The 23,311-nt window shown below is 45.6% G+C and overlaps 1 protein-coding gene across 1 annotated transcript; it reads right to left on the bottom strand.

Moving 5' to 3' along the window:
- Positions 1-6,895: 6,895 nt before the first annotated feature.
- LOC124702658 lies at positions 6,896-9,490 on the bottom strand. The gene is made up of 3 exons (XM_047234817.1): positions 9,309-9,490; positions 9,066-9,204; positions 6,896-7,299 (listed from the first exon to the last, which is right to left on the bottom strand). Exons 2-3 carry the CDS (start codon positions 9,176-9,178, stop codon positions 7,077-7,079), a joined length of 336 nt encoding a protein of 111 aa, XP_047090773.1. The 5' UTR covers positions 9,179-9,204; positions 9,309-9,490; the 3' UTR covers positions 6,896-7,076.
- Between the last annotated feature and the right edge of the window lie 13,821 nt (positions 9,491-23,311).

The following is a 23,311-nucleotide window of genomic DNA, read 5'->3' as shown; positions in this document are numbered from 1 at the left end:
GTAGTCAGGCATGTGCCAAGGCTAAGGAGGAATCTAATTTCGCTTGGTGTTCTTCATGATAATGGTTTGATGGTCCATTGTGATCGGGATCAGAAGACCATGAGAATCATGGAAGATGAGGTGACCGTATTGATGGGAGAGAGAACTGCTTTGCATATGTACAACTTGCAAGGGAGCACTATTGCATGCGGAGTCATGGAGACTGATGTTGCAGGAGTAGCAGGTGTGTTCCATGGCGTCGGTGGGTCTGCGGCAAACTCGTCGGGTAGCTCTCGCTAAGCTACAAAGAAGACAACCCAAGTTCAGAGTACATGGGAGTTTGGCGCTTAGACGAACTCAAAGTGGCGAAGACTGTTCAGCAAGGTGGAATTTGTTGTGTTTGTGTCAAATATTATGTAAGAAAGGGTTACATTAGGATTTGGAGTTGTATTAGGTGTGCACAGGGTACATGTAGTGTTGGAGTCAAACACGTTGTATCCTAGGGTCTTCTATATAATGCGAGGACACCACATGTTGTAACTCATGGCGATTTGATAGCAGTAGGAGCGCAAGGGAAGCCGACGGCTTGTGCCGGTGCCCAAGGCGACCAAAAGGTACGATATCAAAGGGAGGAGCGTCTATAATTATTGCCAGTCATCACGCTGTGATTGCTTCTTTCTTGATAGATCGACTACGCGTCTACAATTGTAACATTTGCATCATCTATCACTGACCCAGCAGGCCTCGCTGCAGGAGACTGCGAGTGGAGTGTTTGAGACAGCGATGTTAACAGCCGTAATCGTACTTAACTTGTATGGCGTGATAGGTTAGGTGTTAATTAGCTTGTTTAGTTAGTAACCTAAGGAAAAAATATTTTTTCGGAAATTAAATTCGGCTCCCAGGTGCATGCTCCTTAAACTAAAAAATTATATTTTAAAATGTCAAAATATTTTGACAAAACATTTTACATGTACATCTTCATAATATATGTGTGTTCGTCAAGTTTCGCGAGGAACCAACATTTTATGTGGTCTATGTAAAAAGATAAAATTTATCTTCCAAAAAGCTTTATTTTTAGCATTAAATTTTGTCTTTTTTACACACGCCACACGACAAGTTGATTTTTCACAAAACGACTTTGTGAGCGCGTAGAACGTGAAGATGTACGTGCAAATTTTTTATTTCAATCTTTTAAAATTTCAAAATATGTGTACCATACATTTCAAAATAAAGGGGGCATATGGTCAAACAAAAAACCCTTGGCATTGCAAAGCTTTTCAGGTGAATGAAAGTACTGACAATGAAATGGAAATCGACTGGGAAATAGCTGCATGGCGGTGCTAAGTGCGATGTCACCTGGGAGCTCACATTCGGAATGCAATGCCGCAACCAAGAGCAAGCGCTGGGCTCTCGCTTCCACCATCGCACTGGGCTTACCAGGTGACATTTGAGTTCGATCGATGAATCGAGCACGGTGTTGTATGATTTTACCTGACCGATCACTACCTGTGCACGTGCAAGCTAGAGTTAGGTAATAGCTCATTTGCTAGAACCAAGCAAAACCAAACGGATGGGATACATGCTAGCAGTTCCCTGAAGGGATTTCTATTTTCGTGCCCTCAGGTCCTTAGTTGTACTTAGTTTTCCCCAGCTCCTTAGTTTTTCCTTAGTTTTCCCCAAGCCCTTGTTTGAAACCCGCAGAAGCAGCTCAGACGGCAGGATTCCCGTTTAGTTGACGTTCGTTACGTGTGGGCCACGTCGTGGGGCCGAGTCGTGTGGGCCCGCGTCGCGTGGGGCTGGTAGAAAGGGACCGCGTGGGACAGGACGAGAAGCGTTTGGTTGCACGTGAGCAGGAGCTGGGTTCTGTCTCTCTCGGCCCCAAATTGGCATTATTAAGTGCACCTTTTTCCCTCTTTCTCTCTGTCATTTTCACCAAATTAGTATAAAATCTAGAGAAGCTTGCATTTCTGACTTTCTTCAATTATTTGTGCCTTTTGGCCCTCGTTGTTTGCCCAATATGGCAGCAAATCTAGTACTCCCTCTAGTCCATATGTATGTAGTTAAATCTAGAAGCAAATCTCCAGGATAATGTACGATAAAATTCACAGTCATAGTAAATCAAGAAAACTAAGTACGGCCAACAAAATATAGTAGACTAGGGATAGATAATCCCTAGATAATATGGATAGATAATAGGCTGCATACACAGCAGCCAACATAGTAACAGGTTCTTCACGAGCACCATCATACTAACATAACAACAAGGGATCCCTAGCTAACAACAAAGGGATCCCAACAACAAACTAGGAGGCAGCGAGTAGCAGCAGCACACGTCCGGGACTCCGCCTACCCCATCTGGCTCTCCCTCCACTTGTTGCTCTTGCTCCCCTTGGGAGCCTTGGGCTTGAGCGGAGGCATGCGCCCGGCGGAGATCTCCACCCGCCGCAAGCTGCGGAGGTGCATGCCGAGCGCCCGTGCTTGGCGCGGAAGGAGTGGACGTTCACCGTCGTGCCGACCTTGGGGAAGGTGTTGCCGATGTTCTCAGCATGCGTGACGAGGCAGTTGAAGTCCGTGGCGCCGAGTCTCCTGGTGCAGAAGGGCACCTGTACACCTCCTTGGCGAAGTAGGAGATGTGTCGGCCGACCTGCAGCCTCCGCAGCACTCGGCGAGTCTTGACGTCCTCCTCCTCTTCGTCGCTGCCGACGTCGCTGCCAGACATCTGATCCATATCAAACAGAAACTAGTGAATGAGTTGCAATGATGACTAACGTACATGATAACAAAGTTAAGAAAAACAGAGTCAGCCTCAGTTAGAGTGGACATGATTATATATCTACAGGGAAGGTGTAAGCGAACTAAAGCTCATGCACAACAGATTTGTACACAGCAATGGTTCGCTGAACCCTCCCTGTAAAAATTTGTGCCCAACCATTCATCATAGGCAAAGAAACAGATTCTAGATCTGAACTAGATCTGAACTTGAACACATTCGAGATTATTTGCAAAATTAAACGGTTGATATCTTTTGATTAGTGCATAAAATAACTGATTGAGATCCCATGATTACTTGCATAAATTAACCGATTGAGATCCAATATTACTTGCATAAATTAACCGAACAGCCGAACCCCAAATCTTAAACGAAATCAAGAAGTGATCAAAACAAAATGGAATAAAATCGGCGCAAATATTAGCCCAATACTCATCCATCTACGGATCCATCTACACCAGCAAAAATAGGGTTCAAAAAGGAATGGGGAACAAAAAGGAAGCAAACCGTAGTTACCTCGTTCCATGGGTCCTCCGAGGAGGTGTCGTAGGGGTTCGGGGGCGGGACGTACGGCACGGGGTCGTAGGGGTCCCATCCCGCCGGGATCCGACCGCCACCGGCGGCGGCAGCCTCCGATGCACCGGCGACGGCGGCGGCGGCGGCGTCGTCCGTCGAGGGGACGGGGCCGAAGATGGAGGCGTCGCGCTTCGAGCCAACCTCGACGATGGGATTGGCATTCTCCTTGTCCATCTCTCCGGCGGAGGAAGAGGAAGAGGGAGAGGAAGAGGGTTTTTGCTTTGGAGAAGATGATGGGACATGAGAGAGTTGGCGATGCGTGAGCGAGTGAGAATGACAGAGACAGTGCGAGGAGGCGTCTATAAAGGCGAGGGGTGGTTAATGCGACCCGCGTCCTACGCGTGCACAGGTGCACGTCTGCACGTCTTGGACTTACGCAACGCGACACGCGTCCACGATTGCACGTCTCGACTTCTCCACCGCGACCCGCGTCTACGCGTCAACAATTGCACGTGTCCTCGAGTCTAACCCTGGAAATTTAGATATACTCAGGTATACCCTCGAGTCTTATACTAGCATTTTTTGTGTGCTCAATTTTCCCCTCGAGTGCTAATACTGGCTAGTGCAATATACTCAGTTTTACCCTCAAGTGGCTGGTCAACGAGAGAGTCAACAAATGGGATTAACTAGTTAAATGAGTCATTTAATGTGCAAAAAAATCCTAAAAAGAGTGGCACTTACTCATGGAGTCTTTACCACAAATTGCCACTTCTCAAATCATAGATAAATCATAGATAAATCAAGTTTTACCACAAATTGCCACTTCTCAAATCACCTAGTAGCTATGAAGGTGCATGGTTTTCCACAATAAGCCCTTCCCAAAACAGCTTCCCCCAAATCATACTTTGTCTAAATGAGGCCACAATTCTCACACTCGATGTATATTGGTATTGCAAATAGTTTGAGGTAGGCCAAGATGGGTTTCATTGTACAAAACACGCATTTTCCATTTTTTAAATCTCATATTTGAATCCCTTAGTCTATTTACTACTCAGGTGCCCTTGGTTTCTTGATAGTACTCAGTTTTGCCCTCTCTCTTCACAAATTCTCGCAGACGTGCATCATCGCTCTGATTGGTCTAGCCCATGTCACGCGGATCGTGCCCACCGACCGTTGATCGTATGATATAGGGAACGGGCAGGATAACCCCTCTCTCTCTCTGTTGGCGGTTAATTAGCTTCCACCCTCTAAGTATGCTCGAAGGGCGGTTTTACGTATTATTTTTCACGCGCTAAAAATTATAAACTGTTTTAGGCGTTATTTTTCACGCAAAAAATGATAAACCATCACCGATTTGTTGTTACCATTACTTTTCACGCAAAAAAATGATAAACCATCACCGATTTGTTGTTGCCATTACTTTTCACGCAAAAAAATGATAAACCATCAACAATTTGTTGTAGCCATTACTTTTCACGCAAAAAAATGATAAACCAACAACAATTTGTTGTAGCCATTACTTTTCACGCAAAAAAAATGATAAATCATCACCGATTTGTTGTTGCCATTACTTTTCACGCAAAAAATGATAAACCATCAACAATTTGTTGTAGCCATTACTTTTCACGCAAAAAATGATAAACCATCAACAATTTGTTGTTGCCATTACTTTTCACGCAAAAAATATGATAAACCATCACCGATTTGTTGTTTCCATTACTTTTCACGCAAAAAATGATAAACCATCAACAATTTGTTGTAGCCATTACTTTTCACGCAAAAAATGATAAACCATCAACAATTTGTTGTAGCCATTACTTTTCACGCAAAAAATGATAAACCATCAACAATTTGTTGTTGCCATTACTTTTCACGCAAAAATATGATAAACCATCACCGATTTGTTGTTGCCATTACTTTTCACGCAAAAAAATGATAAACCATCAACAATTTGTTGTAGCCATTACTTTTCACGCAGAAAAAACCTAATTTGTTACAAAAGCTGGTTTCAGTGAGACCTAACCAAGTTTGGCATACATGATGGCATACCTATAACAACAAGGAATATCTAAAAGGGAAAGTTTCAGAAAATTTAGGGTGAAAATGATGCCATACATGATGCTGTTTTTCGAGGTTTTGACCTGAAAATCAATTGGGTATTGTAAAGGAAAATAAAAAGTTCGAAAAATGTAAAAACGAAACAATCTATCTATCTATGTATAGAAGATCAGCTGTATGAAATTTGAGGTTATTTAGAGAAGGTAGAAAAAATCACCTTGTTAGAAAAGCTGGTTTCAGCGAGACGAAACGGCATGCGCTTAAGCAAAGTGATTTTTTCGAACATCTCCAAATGACCCCAAATTTTCCATACATGATGCCATACGTGTAACAACAAGGAACCCTATCTAAAAAGTGTCAAAAAAGTTTGCCCAACCGTATAGCTCTATCAAAAAGAACCTCACCATGGCGCTAGTATAATTTTGGGATAGTTACAAACTTTCGTTACCTAACCTTCAACATGAAACTTGTTTCAAATTCATTTTGGCCTACAAGAAACAAATCCCAACTTGATTCGAGCACCACAGCCTCCAAACGATGCCGATGCCGATATCGGCATGGTCGAACGGCTATGCTCGCCGCCACTGCTAGGTCAACGTCGGGATGCACCCTCAATCCCGTCCCCTCATTCGATCACCGACACACCGGAGATACCGCCGAGGCCAATGCCGAACGTACATGCTGATGCCAATGCCGATCATGCATGCACGCCGCTGTGGGCACGGCCACGCCGACCCGCTATGCTCGGACGCCACGGACCGCCGCGAGGTCTTTCCCTTCGCCACCACACTCTCCTAGCACCCACCTATACACGCCGGAAAGGAGAGACACTAGTTTTCTCTACATTGCTCGCGTTCGTGTCCGACACGGTCGAGTCAAAGTTTTGAGGTGGTCGTCGATGTCGTCGACCATTTCTTCTCTTCTTTGCATGGTTAAACGCGTCTAGTTCATATCTATCTAATGCGTCCGGTCTCGCCTCATGCAGTTCTTTGTGGACGTCGATCTCATCTCGGCACCCCGCATGCCACCTCCTCCGTGCCATCGCTGTAGAGCTCCGTTTAAAAATCTAATCCTACCCGTGTATTGCCCCTTGTATCGGCGTCATGGCCCCACTTGTCATTTGATATACCGAAGCCCCACTCGTTCGCGTTTTGGTCGGGGATACAGCGATGCTTATGGTCAAACAAAGATGGATGGTCTGACGTGTCTTTGCAGGCTCTACGTGGCCCCACTAGTCAGAAGATAACGGTCAACCGTCGGGCAACCGGCCATTACATCACGTGTGATGGTTTCAGACAAACGCTTGGGTAAAACTGAGGAAAAACTAAGGAGCTGGGGAAAACTGAGCACAACTAAGGACCCGAGGGCACGAAAATAGAAATCCCTTCCCTGAAACGGTTTCATGGCTTTGCCGACAAACTCGTCTGATAAATCAACGGCTCAAACATGATAACATTATTAAAGGGCATCATCCTGATCAACACGGGACATATTGCACTACGTATATGTGGACCATTCAGAAGAAAACGATTTTGAAGTTAGCGTGTAACAACCATGTGAAGTAACAAATAGTTTGAACTCCGTACACATGCTGAAATATTTGATCGTACATATTCAGTACTAGTATTTGCTATTGTTCCTGCCAAGTAAGAAAAAACACAGGTCCATTGATCGATCACTCCATGGAACACTGGAGTAGTTTGCAAACTGGACAATTAATTCTCATCAGTAATCGCAAAACGCAGTTAAGTGGTCATCTGACTTTGGAGCACTCTGGACACAGGAGGCGACCTTTAGAACGACACTTTGAGCAAGCGACCAAATCAGCTGCGTTTGTTTCAGCTCCAAGTGATTCGTAGATATCCTCCAGCATGCCAAATGTGAAGGTTCCACCTTTCCTAACAGAACCTACTCCTTTGCATTGTGAGCATGCTACCATGCGAAGATCACCGCAGCGCTTGCACATGTTTAAAGACCTGCAATACAGTACCACTTTTAAGCAAACGAATGGGTAACATCTGGGTTTCAATACCGATGCTTCATTTTTGTGTCTCGCGAGCAATTAGTAACAACATCATTGCAGTGCAATACTCATTTGATAACAATTTAGATCACTCCATTTGTTCAGATTTTTTTTTCTCCAACATACGATTTACTTTTATTTCCACTTCTCGTATTTCAGCTTCTGCAGACCATATATGCTCATTCTTATAGTTTGACAAAAGGCAACTAGTGTGAAATTCCGTGTAAACTGATCCTTCCAATGAATAAAGTAAACTGAAAAATAAAATAGGTGGATTGGACAGCTACAGAAGGCGAGCAGACTCCACATTACAAATAAGTGGAATAGCTCAAAAGAACTGCAGGGCGGTGGCATGTTTTGTATTGTAGTATCTAAGCACATCCTTGGATCCAAGCTCTCAAGTTTCTACTTATTTATGTCTAATTTAAATCATAGCATGACACTATTGCATTGTCAAAGCAAAATTATTATGTTCAAACTGGTCCAGTCACCCCAATTAGTTCAATCCATCTGTTCAGAACATATTTCCCCAAGCGGGATTCATTTTTATTTCCACTTCTCATAGAGTTTCTGCTGGTCATATATGATCTGTCTTTTGAAGGCTTGCAATGCAGCATAGTTTTTTTAGGCCAAAGAAGGGAACTTGGGTTTCATTGCAGACGCCCCATTTTGTATCTGGTTATATAATTAGCAACAACGGCATCATTGAAGTGCAATACTCACTTGATAAAAGGGTGTGTGCATCTACCGATGCAGAGGCTGGGGCACTCCTCATTTCGAAAAAAAAACTCACTTGATAAATTAGCTCATTGTGTTTGGCCAGAATAAATTCTGCGATAGACGGTCCTATTTATTCCCACTTCTCATATTTTAGTTTGTACTAGTCACATGTGCTCTCTATTTTAGTTTGACATAAGGCAACTAGTTCTCAACTTTGCATAAACTGATCCATCTCTACCAGAGGATAAAACAAACAAATAAATCGAAGTGTGTGGATTGGACAGCCACAAAAGGCAAACATAATCCACATTATAAATGTGTGAACTGCACGGTGAAAGAAATATCCCTTAAGTAGTTGGAAAGCTTATTTATTTAGGTTTAATATATAATCCTTGGATCCAGGCACTTCAATCCCACTGCACTTAATATCTTGGTCTATCTGGAGTTCTGGACCACACGGAATGATTTTATCTTCAAAGGAGTTACTCCCAGCTTATATCGATGCAGACGCAAATTCAAAGATGAACTGACTCTTCTGGTTCACAAGGCCAAACGCAAATCATATATGGGACTTAAAGCATGGGTGGACAGCTTTGTATAGTTCATTTGCTAGTTTTGTTCTCTTTGGTTCTGCTCTCTAGCACTATGCCTGTACATAAACTCTTTTTTTAAATTAACATAAATAAAAATATGCAGTGAGGAAACTTACTGTCCGGCTTCAAAAAATCTCACTGCACTTAAGTTTCAAGCATAACATGACACCATTGTGTTGTCACAGCAAAAGTATAATTTTAAAACTGTCCCCACTGCTTGTTTGATTTCATTTTATTTTTGTTTGTAACTACTTCATTCGGTTCCTTTCCTACGAGGCTACACGCGTTCTACGGCTGTAGCAGGGAGGACACTGAATTCCGCTAACATGAACTGGCAGTGAACGGAATTGGCGTGCACCCAAGAGCAGATGACAGGGGAGCAAGCAAGCAAGAAGCGGACGAGGACCTTCTCTGCGAAGTGGCGATGAAGCCGTCGACCCTTTGCGCGGCGATGCTGGCGCCGAGCAGAAAAGCACCCACCGCAAAGCCGGCGATCTCGCTCTCCGTCAGTCCCTCCATGCTGACGCGAACGAATCCGCAAAAAGCTGGATGGATTGGGGGATGAATGAAGATTTGGATTAGAACAGAGAAAACCAGAAAAATCCTTGAGAATAACAATCCAATCGTCAAGAAAGCTAAGATTCGTCACCTAAACCAGAAATCGATCGTAGCCTCAATGGATCTCCACTCCACGCCAATGCAGTACCACGGAGGAGGACTGCGAGAGAAATTCCTTGCAGGTGTGTTCTTAGGCGGGAGGATGTGGAAGAGCGTTTGGCGGAGAGGCTATGGCGAAGAGGATAAGGGGGCAGGCCTTTGCTCCAGGGTGGTTCTTTTTTCCATGGTTTAAAATAACGGGTTTAGAGCATCTTCAGCGTCCCCGGGGACGTATTTTGTTCGTGTCGCGTTTGGGCAAACGCCGTCCTCAAATAAATATTTAGTGTATGAAAATAAAGGTTTTCATTTAAATTTGATTATATAGTACAAAATTTGAATGAAAACGGCTAGATTTCATCTAAACCCTAGTCTACTGACAGCCCGGTGGTGCGTTCAATGGTCCTGCCCTATCGTCGCCTCCCCTCCGCCGCAGCTCCTGCTGCGCGCGCCGCCTCTCCATGCGTAGGGCGGTGGTCAGACGCCGCTGCTCCAGCAACGCGTCGTCGCCTGCCCTGCCATGCTGCGCCATCTGGAGGGAGAGCTCGACCGCGCGGTGAATCTGCGCCTCTTCGCGGGCACGGGCGGCGTCCTGGAGCTTCTTCTCCGACTCGAAGGACTCGACGAGCGCGCGTTGCTGATCGGCCGTCTCGTCCGGGTGCGGCCTGTCGTTGTCGGACCACTCGAAGTCATCATCCTCCTGCTCCGTCTCCTCCTCCTCCGCCTCGGCCTCCGTCTCCTCCTCCCCCGCCTCGGCCTCCGTATCCTCCCCCTCCTCCTCCATTCGCGCCTCCAGGCGCGCCGCCAACGCGTCGGCCTCCGCCGCCAACACATCCACCCGCCTCCCCCAGGCCGCCTCCGTTGCCGCCAGCGCCGCCTCCCGCTGCTGACGCTCCTCCGTCGCCAGCTGCAACGACCGCTCCATCGACTCCCACCGCCGGCGCTCGATCGCCTCCCACCGTTCACGGTACTGCGCCTCCCGCTCCATGCGCTGGCGACGACGCTCATCAGCCCACCGTTGGCCAATCTCCTCCGTCCGGCGCCGCCGCGCCTCTTCTGCCGTGGCGGCGTCGAACGACGCAATGGTGTCCGCCATCGCCTCCTCCTCCCACGCCGCGTACTCGTCAGCTGCGGGGTCTCCTGCTACTGCCACCGCCGCCTCACGCTGCTGACGGACCCGCTGCTCGAGTGCCTCCCCTCGCTGTCGCCGCCCTTCACGCCAAATCTCCGCCCCGCGCCGCCGCCGCTCTTCCTGGGCGGTGGCGGAGATGTCGAACTGCGAATCCGGTGGTGGAGGTGGAGGAGACGGCGGTGGCATCATTGCGCAGTTGTGGTGGTGGAGACGAGGGCTTGTGGCAGAGAAAGGGGTGCCGGTGGCTATGGTGGCTGATACGTCTCAAACGTATCTATAATTTCTTATGTTCCATGCTACTTTTATGATGATACTCACATGTTTTATACACATTATATGTCATTATTATGCATTTTCCGGCACTAACCTATTGACGAGATGCCGAAGAGCCGATTCTTGTTTTCTGCTGTTTTTGGTTTCAGAAATCCTAGTAAGGAAATATTCTCGGAATTGGATGAAATCAACACCCAGGGTCCTATTTTTACACGAAGCTTCCAGAAGACCGAGTGAGAGACGAAGTGGGGCCACGGGGCGCCGCCACACTAGGGCGGCGCGGCCTAAGGGGGGCCCGCGCGGTCCTAGCGTGTGAGGCCCCCGTGACGCCTCCTGACCTGCCCTTCCGCCTACTTAAAGCCTTCGTCGCGAAACCCCCAGTACCGAGAGCCACGATACGGAAAACCTTCCAGAGACGCCGCCGCCGCCAATCCCATCTCGGGGGATTCAGGAGATCGCCTCCGGCACCCTACCGGAGAGGGGAATCATCTCCCGGAGGTCTCTTCATCGCCATGATCGCCTCCGGATCGATGTGTGAGTAGTCCACCCCTGGACTATGGGTCCATAGCAGTAGCTAGATGGTTGTCTTCTCCTCATTGTGCTATCATGTTAGATCTTGTGAGCTGCCTATCATGATCAAGATCATCTATTTATAATCCTACATGTTGTGTTTGTTGGGATCCGATGAATATTGAATACTATGTCAAGTTGATTATCAATCTATCATATATGTTGTTTATGTTCTTGCATGCTCTCCGTTGTTAGTAGAGGCTGCGGCCAAGTTGATACTTGTGATTCCAAGAGGGAGTATTTATGCTCGATAGTGGGTTCATGCCTCCATTAAATGCGGGACAGTGACAGAAAGTTCTAAGGTTGTGGATGTGTTGTTGCCACTAGGGATAAACCATCGATGCTTTGTCTAAGGATATTTGTGTTGATTACATTACGCACCATACTTAATGCAATTGTCTGTTGTTTGCAACTTAATACTGGAAGGGGTTCGGATGATAACTCTGAAGGTGGACTTTTTAGGCATAGATGCATGCTTGGATAGCGGTCTATGTACTTTGTCGTAATGCCCTGATTAAATGTCATAGTACTCATCATGATATATGTATGTGCATTGTTATGCCTTCTTTATTTGTCAATTTCCCAACTCTAATTTGTTCACCCAACATCTGTTTATCTTATGGGAGAGACACCACTAGTGAACTGTGGACCCCGGTCCAATTCTTTACATCTTAAATACAATCTACTGCAATTGTTCTTTACTGTTCTTCGCAAACAATCATCATCTTCCACACTATACATCTAATCCTTTGTTTACAGCAAGCCGGTGAGATTGACAACCTCACTGTTACGTTGGGGCAAAGTACTTTGATTGTGTTGTGCAGGTTCCACGTTGGCACCGGAATCCCTGGTGTTGCGCCGCACTACACTCCGCCGCCATCAACCTTCAACGTGCTTCTTGGCTCCTACTGGTTCAATAAACCTTGGTTTCTTTCTGAGGGAAAACTTGCTGCTGTGCGCATCACACCTTCCTCTTGGGGTTCCCAACGTACGTGTGCTTACACGCCATCAAGCATATTTTCTGGCGCCGTTGCCGGGGAGATCAAGACACGCTGCAAGGGGAGTCTCCCACATCCAATCTCTTTACTTTGTTTTTGTCTTGCCCCACTTCATCATCTCTTACTCCCACTCTCTTCTCTCTCCCGAAAAAACTCGCACCAGTTTCCTCTCACTCGCGTTTTTGCTTAAGAGCTCCAGATTTCTCGATCTCTTTGCTCAGCCCAGATTTATGTCTGAAATTTGGCACATTTGCTCTCCGGTATGTGACTCCTCCGATTATCCAAGTAGAATTTTGTTTGGTGGAGTATATCTTGAATATTTTGCTGTTGTAGGTAACATGTTTAGTGAGCTTGCATGCTTGTTCTAAGTGGTAGAAACTAGTTTTTGATGCATGATTAGTACTATAGCAAGTTCCTATGGTAGTTTCCCTCAATTATATGTCACCAAATCAAATTTTATAATGTTTGTTGAAAAATTTCAGAAAAGGAAGATGGATAATTGTAACTTTGGAGAAGTGTTTGAAAGAGAGACAACAATCACGGGGAGGCCCTCGATGTCATCCACCCGATTCAGGCAATCCTATAATGAGGACCTCATCGCACCAAGCTTCGCACCCGAAGAGGACAATGGAGTCCCTAATGCTGCATCCTTCCCATGTTATGACTTTTTGAGTAATGCAGGGTTGTTGGATGATTTCTTGACCCTCGTCGGTAAGGCAAGGCTTAACCACCTATGTGGGAGATGAGAGTGAGCAATACTACACGCTCACTAAAATCTTTGTGGAGAGCTTCAAGTTCAACAATAAGCACTTTCGACCGACAGTTGCATTCAAGATCTATGGTAAACCTATTACTATGAAGTTGGAATTTTTTTGTGCTGCATTGGGTATTGCCCCTGTAGGTACAGCAAGGAAGATCGAGGACAACCCCAAGGAATTGCTGGAGCTCTATCGAGGGATCACCAATGATGATTGTCGCACCATTCAGCGTGGCAAGATAAGAAACATTCAACTCCCCGCCATTAAGTATTTTGCTTATTACATCGGTACTAGCATTCTTGGTAGGGAGAACACTAGTAACATATCTAGCTATCACCTTGGTTTCTTAATTGCTGCACTCACTGGGGACACGCCTTATCATCTTGGTGCTCTTGTTGCTTGCCGCTTGTCTAACAAGGGGCCTATATTTGGAGGAATTATTGCTTCGCGCGTTTTAGCATATTTAGAGCTTCCTCTTGACTCTACTGATGTAAAAATAACTCCTATGAGGCTCGATATTGCTGCTATGAAGAGTCACCAATTTGTTACGGCCGACTGTAGTTTAGATAACATTGTCTATAGAATATTGTTTGCTGACGGGGAAGAGAGGGAAATCCTTTTGCCGCAGCCAGATTTGTTCAGTATTGACAGGAAACCATGGTCGCGCTCTAAGGAGGAGGTGGATGAGCAATTGAAGATACAAGGCTTCCACCAGCAGCATGACTCCGAGGACGCCGAGCCCTCTTATGACTACACCGTCACGTATCCGGGTGCTTCTTCCAGCACATACCCGGAATATGATCCATCTTCGTCGTACTACGGAGGTGCTACTTCATGGGCACCATGGGATTGATCTCCACTTAGGCCAAAAGCCTAAGCTTGGGGGAGGTATACTGGCATCACTCATTCTTTGCATATTATGGTTGCTGGATACTTGTATATACTTGTTTAGTTTCTTTGAGTGGTTTTCTAATGAGAGGAAGATGATATTTGGGGAAGTGCTGCCCGAAAACAGATTCTGGACTGTTACTAAAAAAATCGTGCGCACAGCCAGAACGTTATTTTGAGCTGCCAATTTTTGTGCATGTTCCCCAGGTTGTTATCTAACTTTCATTAGTTGAACACTTTTCGAGCTGAGCAGCGTAAGATTTTCTTAAAAATCGATTACTGTACTGCTGTCAAGTTTTGGCAGATTTCTGCCATCTTGCTTTTCTGTTTTTCTTTTAGTTTTCATTTTCTTGTTTTTGCTTTGTTTCTTTCCTAAAACATAAAAAGACCAAAAATATTTCTGTTGTTTCTCTTCATCACTTGTTTATTTTAGTTTCTTGCTTTTATATTGCTCTATTTGCTATCGTTGGTTTGCTATAAGAAAATCCAAAAAGATTTTACTTTGTTTGTTTGTTTCCTTTTGTTCTTATTTCCAAATTCGAAAACACCAAAAATATTTGCTGTTCTTCTTTGGTTTTGTAAAGTTCATTATGAGTTCAATGGTCTTCGGTGGCTGGAGCGTGGTTTTCATTCCATATTATTCAAGCTACACAAGTGAAAAAGCAATAATGACGATCTACGACAATCCGATTGTGGTGAGAGGCTGGTATGAACTCTATTTGTTTTCATTTTTGTACATATACTCATCCATGTGAGCATGCTTAGTTGGTTCATGTGAGGTATATGTCATTTAAGAAAGTCTAGTAGTTCATGATCTCTCATGTTTAGCTCCAATTTATTAATATGAGTAGCATATCATAAATAGTTGCTTGCATTGCTTTATTCATAGATAGGTATGACATTGTGGTATCCTCCTCTGAATAATTCTCTTGAATCAACTTGGCACATGCTCACGCATGCATATGACTGAACAAAATGTCAATTAAGCCTCGATGATTTACTTTATCTCAGAGTTCTTGTATCACTTTTATGCCTCCGTTAATTTATTTTTGTCGCAAGCATGATTATGACGATTCTTGCTCTCTTGATTGTCGCTTCCCGGTCTATTGCTAGCCTTCACTTGTACTGAGCGGGAACGCTGCTCGTGCTTCCAAACACATGAAAACCAAGTTATTCCAGAGTGTCCACCATAAATACCTATGCATGGCATTTCAAACCATTCCAAGTAAATTCTCATGTGCTACCTTTAAACCTTCAAAATGCTTCTCAATTTGTGTCAATGTTTTATAGCTCATGAGGAAGTATGTGGTGTTTATCTTTCAATCTTGTCATTTACTCTTGACAGATTTTCATAATGGACTAGTGGCACATCCGCTTATCCAATAATTTTGCAAAAAGAGTTGGCAACGGGGTTCCCAGCCCCAATTAATCAACTTTCATTAATAATTCTCTTCACATGTTTCGCCCTGATTTATCAGTAAGCAACTTAAATTGCAAATAGACACTCCTCCATGGTATGTGATTGATGGAAGGCACCCGAGGATTCGGTTAGCCATGGCTTGTGTAAGCAAAGGTTGGGGGGAGTGTCATCCGTAATAAAACTAAAGTACGTGTGTAAACAAAAGAGAAGAGGGATGATTTACCTTGCTGGTAGAGATAGCGTCCTTCATGGGAGCCGCTCTTGAAAGTCTGGTTGACGAGGTAGTTAGAGTACCCATTATCATTCGTTGACAACAACAAACACCTCTCAAAATAATTTTACTCCTGTTTTACAAATCAAAAGCTCTAGCACATGTTAATCCCTGCTTCCCTCTGCGAAGGGTCAATCTTTTACTTTTACATTGAGTCTCCATCCTTTCTTTGAGCACTTTCTTGAGAGCACAACTATCATTCTTAGTATAATATGCTTGTCCCAAAATGTGATTAATTGTGGTATAACTTTGATGCTTTAATCTTTGATAACCTCTACTTCCAGTCTTCTCATGAACCTCAAAGGTGCACAAGCATTTATGTTTTGCTGTACAATTATGGGCAAGCGAGATACCACTTTATCATATCATTCTATGAACATTGCAATCCTGCTGATAGACATGATTCATGATGCTCATTATTAATTTGCTGGTACCTTTTCCATGATTGACATAGCTATTAGATTATTTTATTTGCATGTATCTTATTATGAACTGCTTAAGTACTTGCCATATCATGAGAATATTTACATCATATGAACAAAGGTGTTCGTGAAAGTTCTTTTATCGCACTCAGTTGTCAACTGAATTGCTTGAGGACAAGCAATAAGCTAAGCTTGGGGGGAGTTGATACGTCCAAAACGCATCTACTTTCCCGAACACTTTTGCTATTGTTTTGCCTCTAATTTGTGTATTTTGGATGCAACTAACACGGACTAACGCTATTTTCAGCAGAACTGCTCTGGTGTCTCGTTTTTGTGCAGAAATCCAACTTTCAGGAAAATCCTCGGAATTTATGCGGAAGGTCCTATTTTCCCAGAATATTGGCGGAGCCGAAGGGCAAGCCGGGTGGGGGCCCGAGGGCCCCACACGCTAGGCCGGCGCGGCCCGGGGGGGGCGCGCGGCCCTAGTGTGTGGCGGCCTCGGCTGGCCCCCGACGCCCTCCTTCGGACTACTTATTGCCTTCGACCTAAAAACGCACGGGAGTTAGTCGAAATCACCAGAAACCATCCAGTACGCCGCCACCGTCGCGAAACTCCATCTCGGGACCAGAAACTCCGTTCTTGCACTCCGTCGGGACGAGGAATTGGAGGAGATCATCGCCATCATCACCACCGACGCCTCTCCATCGACCAGCCATATTTCCCCCATCCATGTGTGAGTAATTCCCCCGCTGTAGGCCGAAGGGGATGGTAGGGATTGGATGAGATTGGTCATGTAATAGCATAAGATTGTTAGGGCATAGTGCCTAGTGTCCGTAATTGGTACTTTTATGATATTGTTGCAACTTGTTATGCTTAATGCTTGTCACTAGGGCCCGAGTGCCATGATCTCAGATCTGAACATGTTATTGTTTCATTATGATATTCATTGCTTTATGATCTTACCTGCAAGTTGTATACACGTATTGCTGTCCGGAACCCGAGGCCCCAAAGTGACAGAAATTGGGACAACCGGAGGGGATGGCGGTGATATGAGGATCACATGTGTTCACGGAGTGTTAATGCTTTGCTCCGGTGCTCTATTAAAAGGAGTGCCTTAATTTCCAGTAGATTCCCTAGAGGCCCGGCTGCCACCGGCTGGTAGGACAAAAGATGTTGTGCAAGTTTCTCATTGCGAGCACGTACGACTATATATGGAACACATGCCTATTGATTGATTAGTACTTGGATACCGTTTTATTATTATCTGCAAATGCCCTGCTTTGATTGTTACATGAGTTTCTCTCATCCATGCAACGCCCGTTCATCCATCCCTGTGCCTAGAGTATTTTAATCCTGCTATTTACTATAATCACTACTGCTGTCTTTGTTACTCTGCTGCTGTTATTTCACTACTGCTACTGCTATAAAACTATTACTACTGATAAACTCTTGCGAGCAAGTCTGTTTCCAGGTGCAGCTGAATTGACAACTCCGCTGTTAAGGCTTTCAAGTATTCTTTGTCTCCCCTTGTGTCGAATCAATAAATTGGGTTTTACTTCCCTCGAAGACTGTTGCGATCCCCTATACTTGTGGGTCATCAGGCCCCCGTGACGCCTCCTGACCTGCCCTTCCGCCTACTTAAAGCCTTCATCGCGAAACCCCTAGTACCGAGAGCCACGATACGGAAAACCTTCCAGAGACGCCGCCGCCGCCAATCCCATCTCGGGGGATTTAGGAGATCGCCTCCGGCACCCTGCCGGAGAGAGGAATCATCTCCCGGAGGTCTCTTCATCGCCATGATCGCCTCCGGATCGATGTGTGAGTAGTTCACCCCTGGACTATGGGTCCATAGCAGTAGCTAGATGGTTGTCTTCTCCTCATTGTGCTATCATGTTAGATCTTGTGAGCTGCCTATCATGATCAAGATCATCTATTTGTAATCCTACATGTTGTGTTTGTTGGGATCCGATGAATATTGAATACTATGTCAAGTTGATTATCAATCTATCATATATGTTGTTTATGTTCTTGCATGCTCTCCGTTGCTAGTAGAGGCTCTGGTCAAGTTGATACTTGTGACTCCAAGAGGGAGTATTTATGCTCGATAGTGGGTTCATGCCTCCATTAAATCTGGGACGAGTGACGTAAAGTTCTAAGGTTGTGGATGTGTTGTTGCCACTAGGGATAAAACATCGATGCTTTGTCTAAGGATATTTGTGTTGATTACATTACGCACCATACTTAATGCAATTGTCTCGTTGTTTGCAACTTAATACCTGGAAGGGGTTCGGATGATAACCTGAAGGTGGACGTTTTAGGCATAGATGCATGCTGGATAGCGGTCTATGTACTTTGTCGTAGTGCCCTGATTAAATCTCATAGTACTCATCATGATATATGTATGTGCATTGTTATGCCTTCTTTATTTGTCAATTGCCCAACTGTCCCTCCGTCGCCATTAAGGCAAAGTTGCGACGCTTCGTCCGTCTGTCACTGTGCGAATAACTTCCGCCGCGAGGTACGCGACGGTTAGGTCCAAACTTGAATGTGTCGCTGACGCGTCGGCCCCGCCACTCCCCGCCTCGCTTTTCGTTGTGTCCGGTGTTCCCGGAGCGTCCCCTGTGTAGCGGGGCCGGCCTCGGGGCGCCGGACACCGTATTGGGCCGCGTCGGACAAAAAACATGTTTGGGGGATGCTGACAAGGGATTAACTTATCAATGCCTACGTATTGTAGACTAGGGTTTAGTTGGAAGTAGAGGGCAAGTAGATCTAGAAGGTTTTCAGCCGAAAAGTACTCGACGATTACGAAACTAGGGTTATGTTGACAATGGATTCGATCCTCTCTTTGCCCCTCGACTCCCCCTTATATAGGAGGCGGAGCCGAGGGTACCGTGTTACACAAGATTACAGATTCCGGGAGACTCTCTGAGTTCAACCCACAAAGTTACAAGTCTATATTTCCTAATACAACTCTAACTTTCCATAATACTAATCGGGCTTCCGAACTTCATATTCTTCGACTCGTGGGCCTTCAGTTAACCCCGGGTACCATCTTTGGCAGGCCCATTGGGGATGCCTATGTCAGTAGCCCCCGAGATTTTGCTTGAATCGAAGAATCAGGAAAAATCTCCAACTTTATAATCATACAATAACTTTGTCAAGCCATCACATATCTTTAGATACACAATTATATATTGTACAGGGATAATGGTAATTGGGGCTAGTTCATCTGACGGATCAGGTACTAGTTAACTGCTCTAGTGGCAATCCGCAAAAACCTACTTCAAGATTACGTCCCTGGACATGATCTCGGGATACTGGTGTTAACTCGACATGTGCCGCTTAAGGTCTTAACATCTGTCGAGTCCCAGTCATGTTTTATCGGGTACCTAACGCGTTCGTTAGGATTTTTCTTTGTATCTGTTGATACAAAAAAACTAGCAAACCGACGTCAGAGACGGTGCCACGCCGCTCAGAACGGATCTGGGGTCATACCTTCGCAGAGTTTTGCGGCATTCAGAGATTATTCGCGACTGAGGCGCTCTGAGAATATATTGTCGAGTGCTTTTTCGGCTGTTGGAATAGCACATTTTATTGAGTCAACGGATGACTTATCTTGTCTTCCCGATGGGAGTATATGAAGAGTTATTTGTATAACTCGAAATATGCTCACTATATTCTTTATAATTTCATCGGGCACGCGAACAGCGTTCCCGATGGGAGTAGCCCCCGAGGCTACAATCAAGGACTTGTACTTGGTTGTAGGCTCAACGCTTTAACGTCTTATGTCGCTATATTGTCATCTTGTGTTGAGTTTTTATTTCTATCGGGTGCGCGACCAGCGCTCTTGATGGGAGTAGCCCCCGAGGCTACAGCCAAGGACTTGTACTTGGTCGTAGGCTCACCATTTTAGCATCTTTGCCGCTATATTGTCATATTTCATGCTCCTTTTCATATTTATCGGGTGTGCGAACAGCGCTCCTGATGGGAGTAGCCCCCGAGGCTAGAGTCGAATATTTATACTTGGTTGTAGGCTCCATTTTGTCTTTGTCGCAACATTTGAAAACATCATCCTCTGAATCATCTCTTCCCGAAACTTCTTTATAAAGTAGCCCCCGAGCATTTGATAAAAAACATGTATTTGATCAAAGGCTCTCGAGATTATCAGTAGTCTTTTACTGTCGCCAATTTCCATAACATCACAACCGAGATTTTTCATTTGGTAAGGTGACATCAGTGCTTGACGATAGCCATGACCAATGTATCGGGAAGATGCGATTGTTGTCCTTTCACTGACCTGCGGGCCCAAAATCCACGACACATTGACACGTTATGCTAGTGGGGGACACACGTCCTCCACTTTTTCTGGCGCACGCGCTGTAGCGCCTGTTAGTTCCATCACAGTAAAATACTGTTTTACCCCTTGGGCCACGTGTAAATCATCAAGCCCATTCGTAGATCATCCAACGGTGCGACGTTTTGACTGAACCTGCTATGAATAGCCATCGTCTTCCTCCGTCAATCCCCTTCGCTGCACCGTACTCCAATCTGCTTTGCCAAAATCCCCTTTGCAATCCCACAAGCTCCAACTTCCACGCATTCTACTGCTTCCTCCTCGTTGTCGTTGATGCCACCGCAGCCAAGACTCACGAGGCACAACACTCCCGACGCAACAATGGCGGCGCAAGATCTGGGAAGCACGGAGTGGGAGAGATCCAAGATCTCCGCACAGGACATCAATCTGCTGAAGAAACTGGGGCTCAGCAAGAAGAAAGATGCGCTGCGCTTCCCCAGCGAGGAGAGCTACCCGACGCCTCCCATTGGATATCAGGTGAGCTTTGTTGACCACCTCATCCGCGGCCTTGCTGCGCCCATCCATGATTTTCTTCGCGGATTGCTGTTCGTGTATGGGCTACAGCTTCATCACCTTACCCCCAATTTCATCCTTCATGTTTCTATTTTTATTACCCTTTGCGAATGCTTCCTTGGAGTTCATCCCAATTGGTCTCTATGGAAACGCATCTTCTTCCTCCGCCGCAATGGCTCCCCCAACATTGCCTATAATATAGGCGGTGTTGTTATTTGCGTCCGTCCTGATGTCGAGTATTTCGACGTCAAATTCCCCGACTCCGTCCAAGGGTGGCGCCGAAGATGGTTGTATATTCGCGAGGAAAGCACCGACTCGGTGGAACACAACATTCCCCCTTTTAACGGCAATGAAAAAATCCTCCGCCGCCGCTCCTGGGATGCAGAAGCTACAGACGAAGAAAAGTCGGCAACAGAGGCGCTGATGACGCGCATCCACGAGCTCCAGAATACCCGTGGCCAAGAGTTGTCGGGTATCCAGATTACGGCATATTTCCTTAGGATTAGGGTGCAGCCTCTACAGGCTCGCAAAAACCCCATCTGGATGTATGCTTGGTGATAAAGATGAGGATCGGCTGTCGATAGATCTACCGTTCAAGGACCTAGAAAAACTTGTCCGAAAAATCTCTTCGCTCAGCAAGAAAGACACCATCCCGACATCTTACCGCGTGGTGCCGTATAGCGACACCAACGCTCTCCCCCAGGTAATCTATCTTTATCGTCTACTTGTTTTCTAGTCATTTCTTTTGATTAATATTTCTTCGAAATTTCCTGCCGACACATTCTTATCTTGTTCAGAACCATAAAACTGCGTCAACTCTTCCTCCCCTTCCCGAAGGTGGAGACGTCAAAGAACGTGCAATCCTTGCCGAGGACACCCAGGTTCCTTCTCATCCTGAAAGTGAAGTCGCGGTTTCTCACCAACCCGCGGCTTCCTTTGAAAAAGAAGTTGAATCCGAGGCTTCAGAGTCCACGCAGTCTATCCCTTCCTCTGTTTCTCCGAAGAAACGGAAGAGGGGTGACGCAGAAGGCTCTAGCACCTCCAAGCTGAGCAGCTCTCCTGTCGAAGAAGCGATGCCCTTCAACGCCTATGAAGCTGCTCTTGTCAGCTCGTAAGTTACCTTGTCGCTCTTTTTTAGTCATGGTGTATTGAATACCCTGATTCTATATCAAATAATCTCATTCTATGTTGTGCTCAGCGACGACGAAGAAGAAGAAGAACCCACCGCCAATGTGACTGCTCCTATGAGCATGTCTCGTACTTTAGCTTTGTCGGAGACACACCGCACGGCGGAGGAAACCTCGTCTCCTCATCCAGATCTTCAGAGATCGACTCCTGCCACTAGCCCCCGAGCCTCATCTCCAAAAAGAGCGAGGATTGAGCTAGGCGAAGAATTCAACCTTGCCTGGAGATTCGGTGATTTCGCCTTTGGACGATGTGAGTCTACTATTTTTTGTTTTTCTATCTTGCCGAGTTTTTCACTATTCTGAATCTTTCTTTTCCTTTCTTTCTCTGCAGCCTCTGATGAAGCCCTTCTTTAACCTTGGCGCCCAATTTATTGGATACCGAAACACGGTTGATGGGTTGAAAGGTATATTGTCAGATGATATATCTTTTCCATTCCTCAAAAACATCCTTTGTCCTTGTACAATTTTAACTTCTGTTCTATGTCTTTTCAACAGTGGCTCTCCTTGCGGCGGACAAACGGGCTGAAGACCCTGCCAACAAACTCAGGGCGAGCGAAGAAGCTCGCGAAAAATCTGAAAAGAATGACTCTTGTATTGAAGATCTTCAAAAGAGGCTTCACGAAGGAGAGACTGCTTTAAGTGACAAAATCTCTCAGCATGTCACTCGTGAAGGGAATATTGCATCCCGCCTTGAATCATTGAACCGGCGTTTTGTTAGTAAGTTTGCTAATCCTATCTTCATTTTCTTCGTTGGTTTTCTGCCCCTTCTCCTTGTTGAAGACCCGAACTTTTGTTTCAGCAGGGAAAATGAGTCAAGATTTTGGGCTGGACAAGCTTGAAAACGACCGTCAGCTTCTCGACGCGCTGTCTCTTCTTGAGGTTCATGAAGATCTGGTGCGCCGTAGCATCTTTGACGCCCAAGCTGCATTTTCGCGCTTGTTCCCTTACTTCTTCCCGAAGAAAAAGGAACCCGACACTTTTGCTGACCTTGCCAAAAGCTTCGTCCCCAAAGAAGATCTTGGGATTGCTCTCCGCCAAGAAAATTTGAAGATTGGCGTGGAAGGCACTATAGCACTGGTTGCCGAGAGCCAGCAAAATGTCGACTGGGCAAAAGTTGGCGAGGCCACAAAGCTGAAGCAGGATAAATGGCCATCTCTAATCAGGGCTGCAAAGCCCCACTCAAAGAAGATCCTGGCCTTCCTCGGGTACAAG

The sequence above is a fragment of the Lolium rigidum genome, chromosome 3 (genome assembly GCF_022539505.1).
Source record: "Lolium rigidum isolate FL_2022 chromosome 3, APGP_CSIRO_Lrig_0.1, whole genome shotgun sequence".
Lineage (NCBI taxonomy): Eukaryota > Viridiplantae > Streptophyta > Magnoliopsida > Poales > Poaceae > Lolium > Lolium rigidum.
The sequence above is the reverse complement of the archived record's forward strand: the minus strand, read 5'-3'. Positions and strand labels throughout refer to the sequence as shown.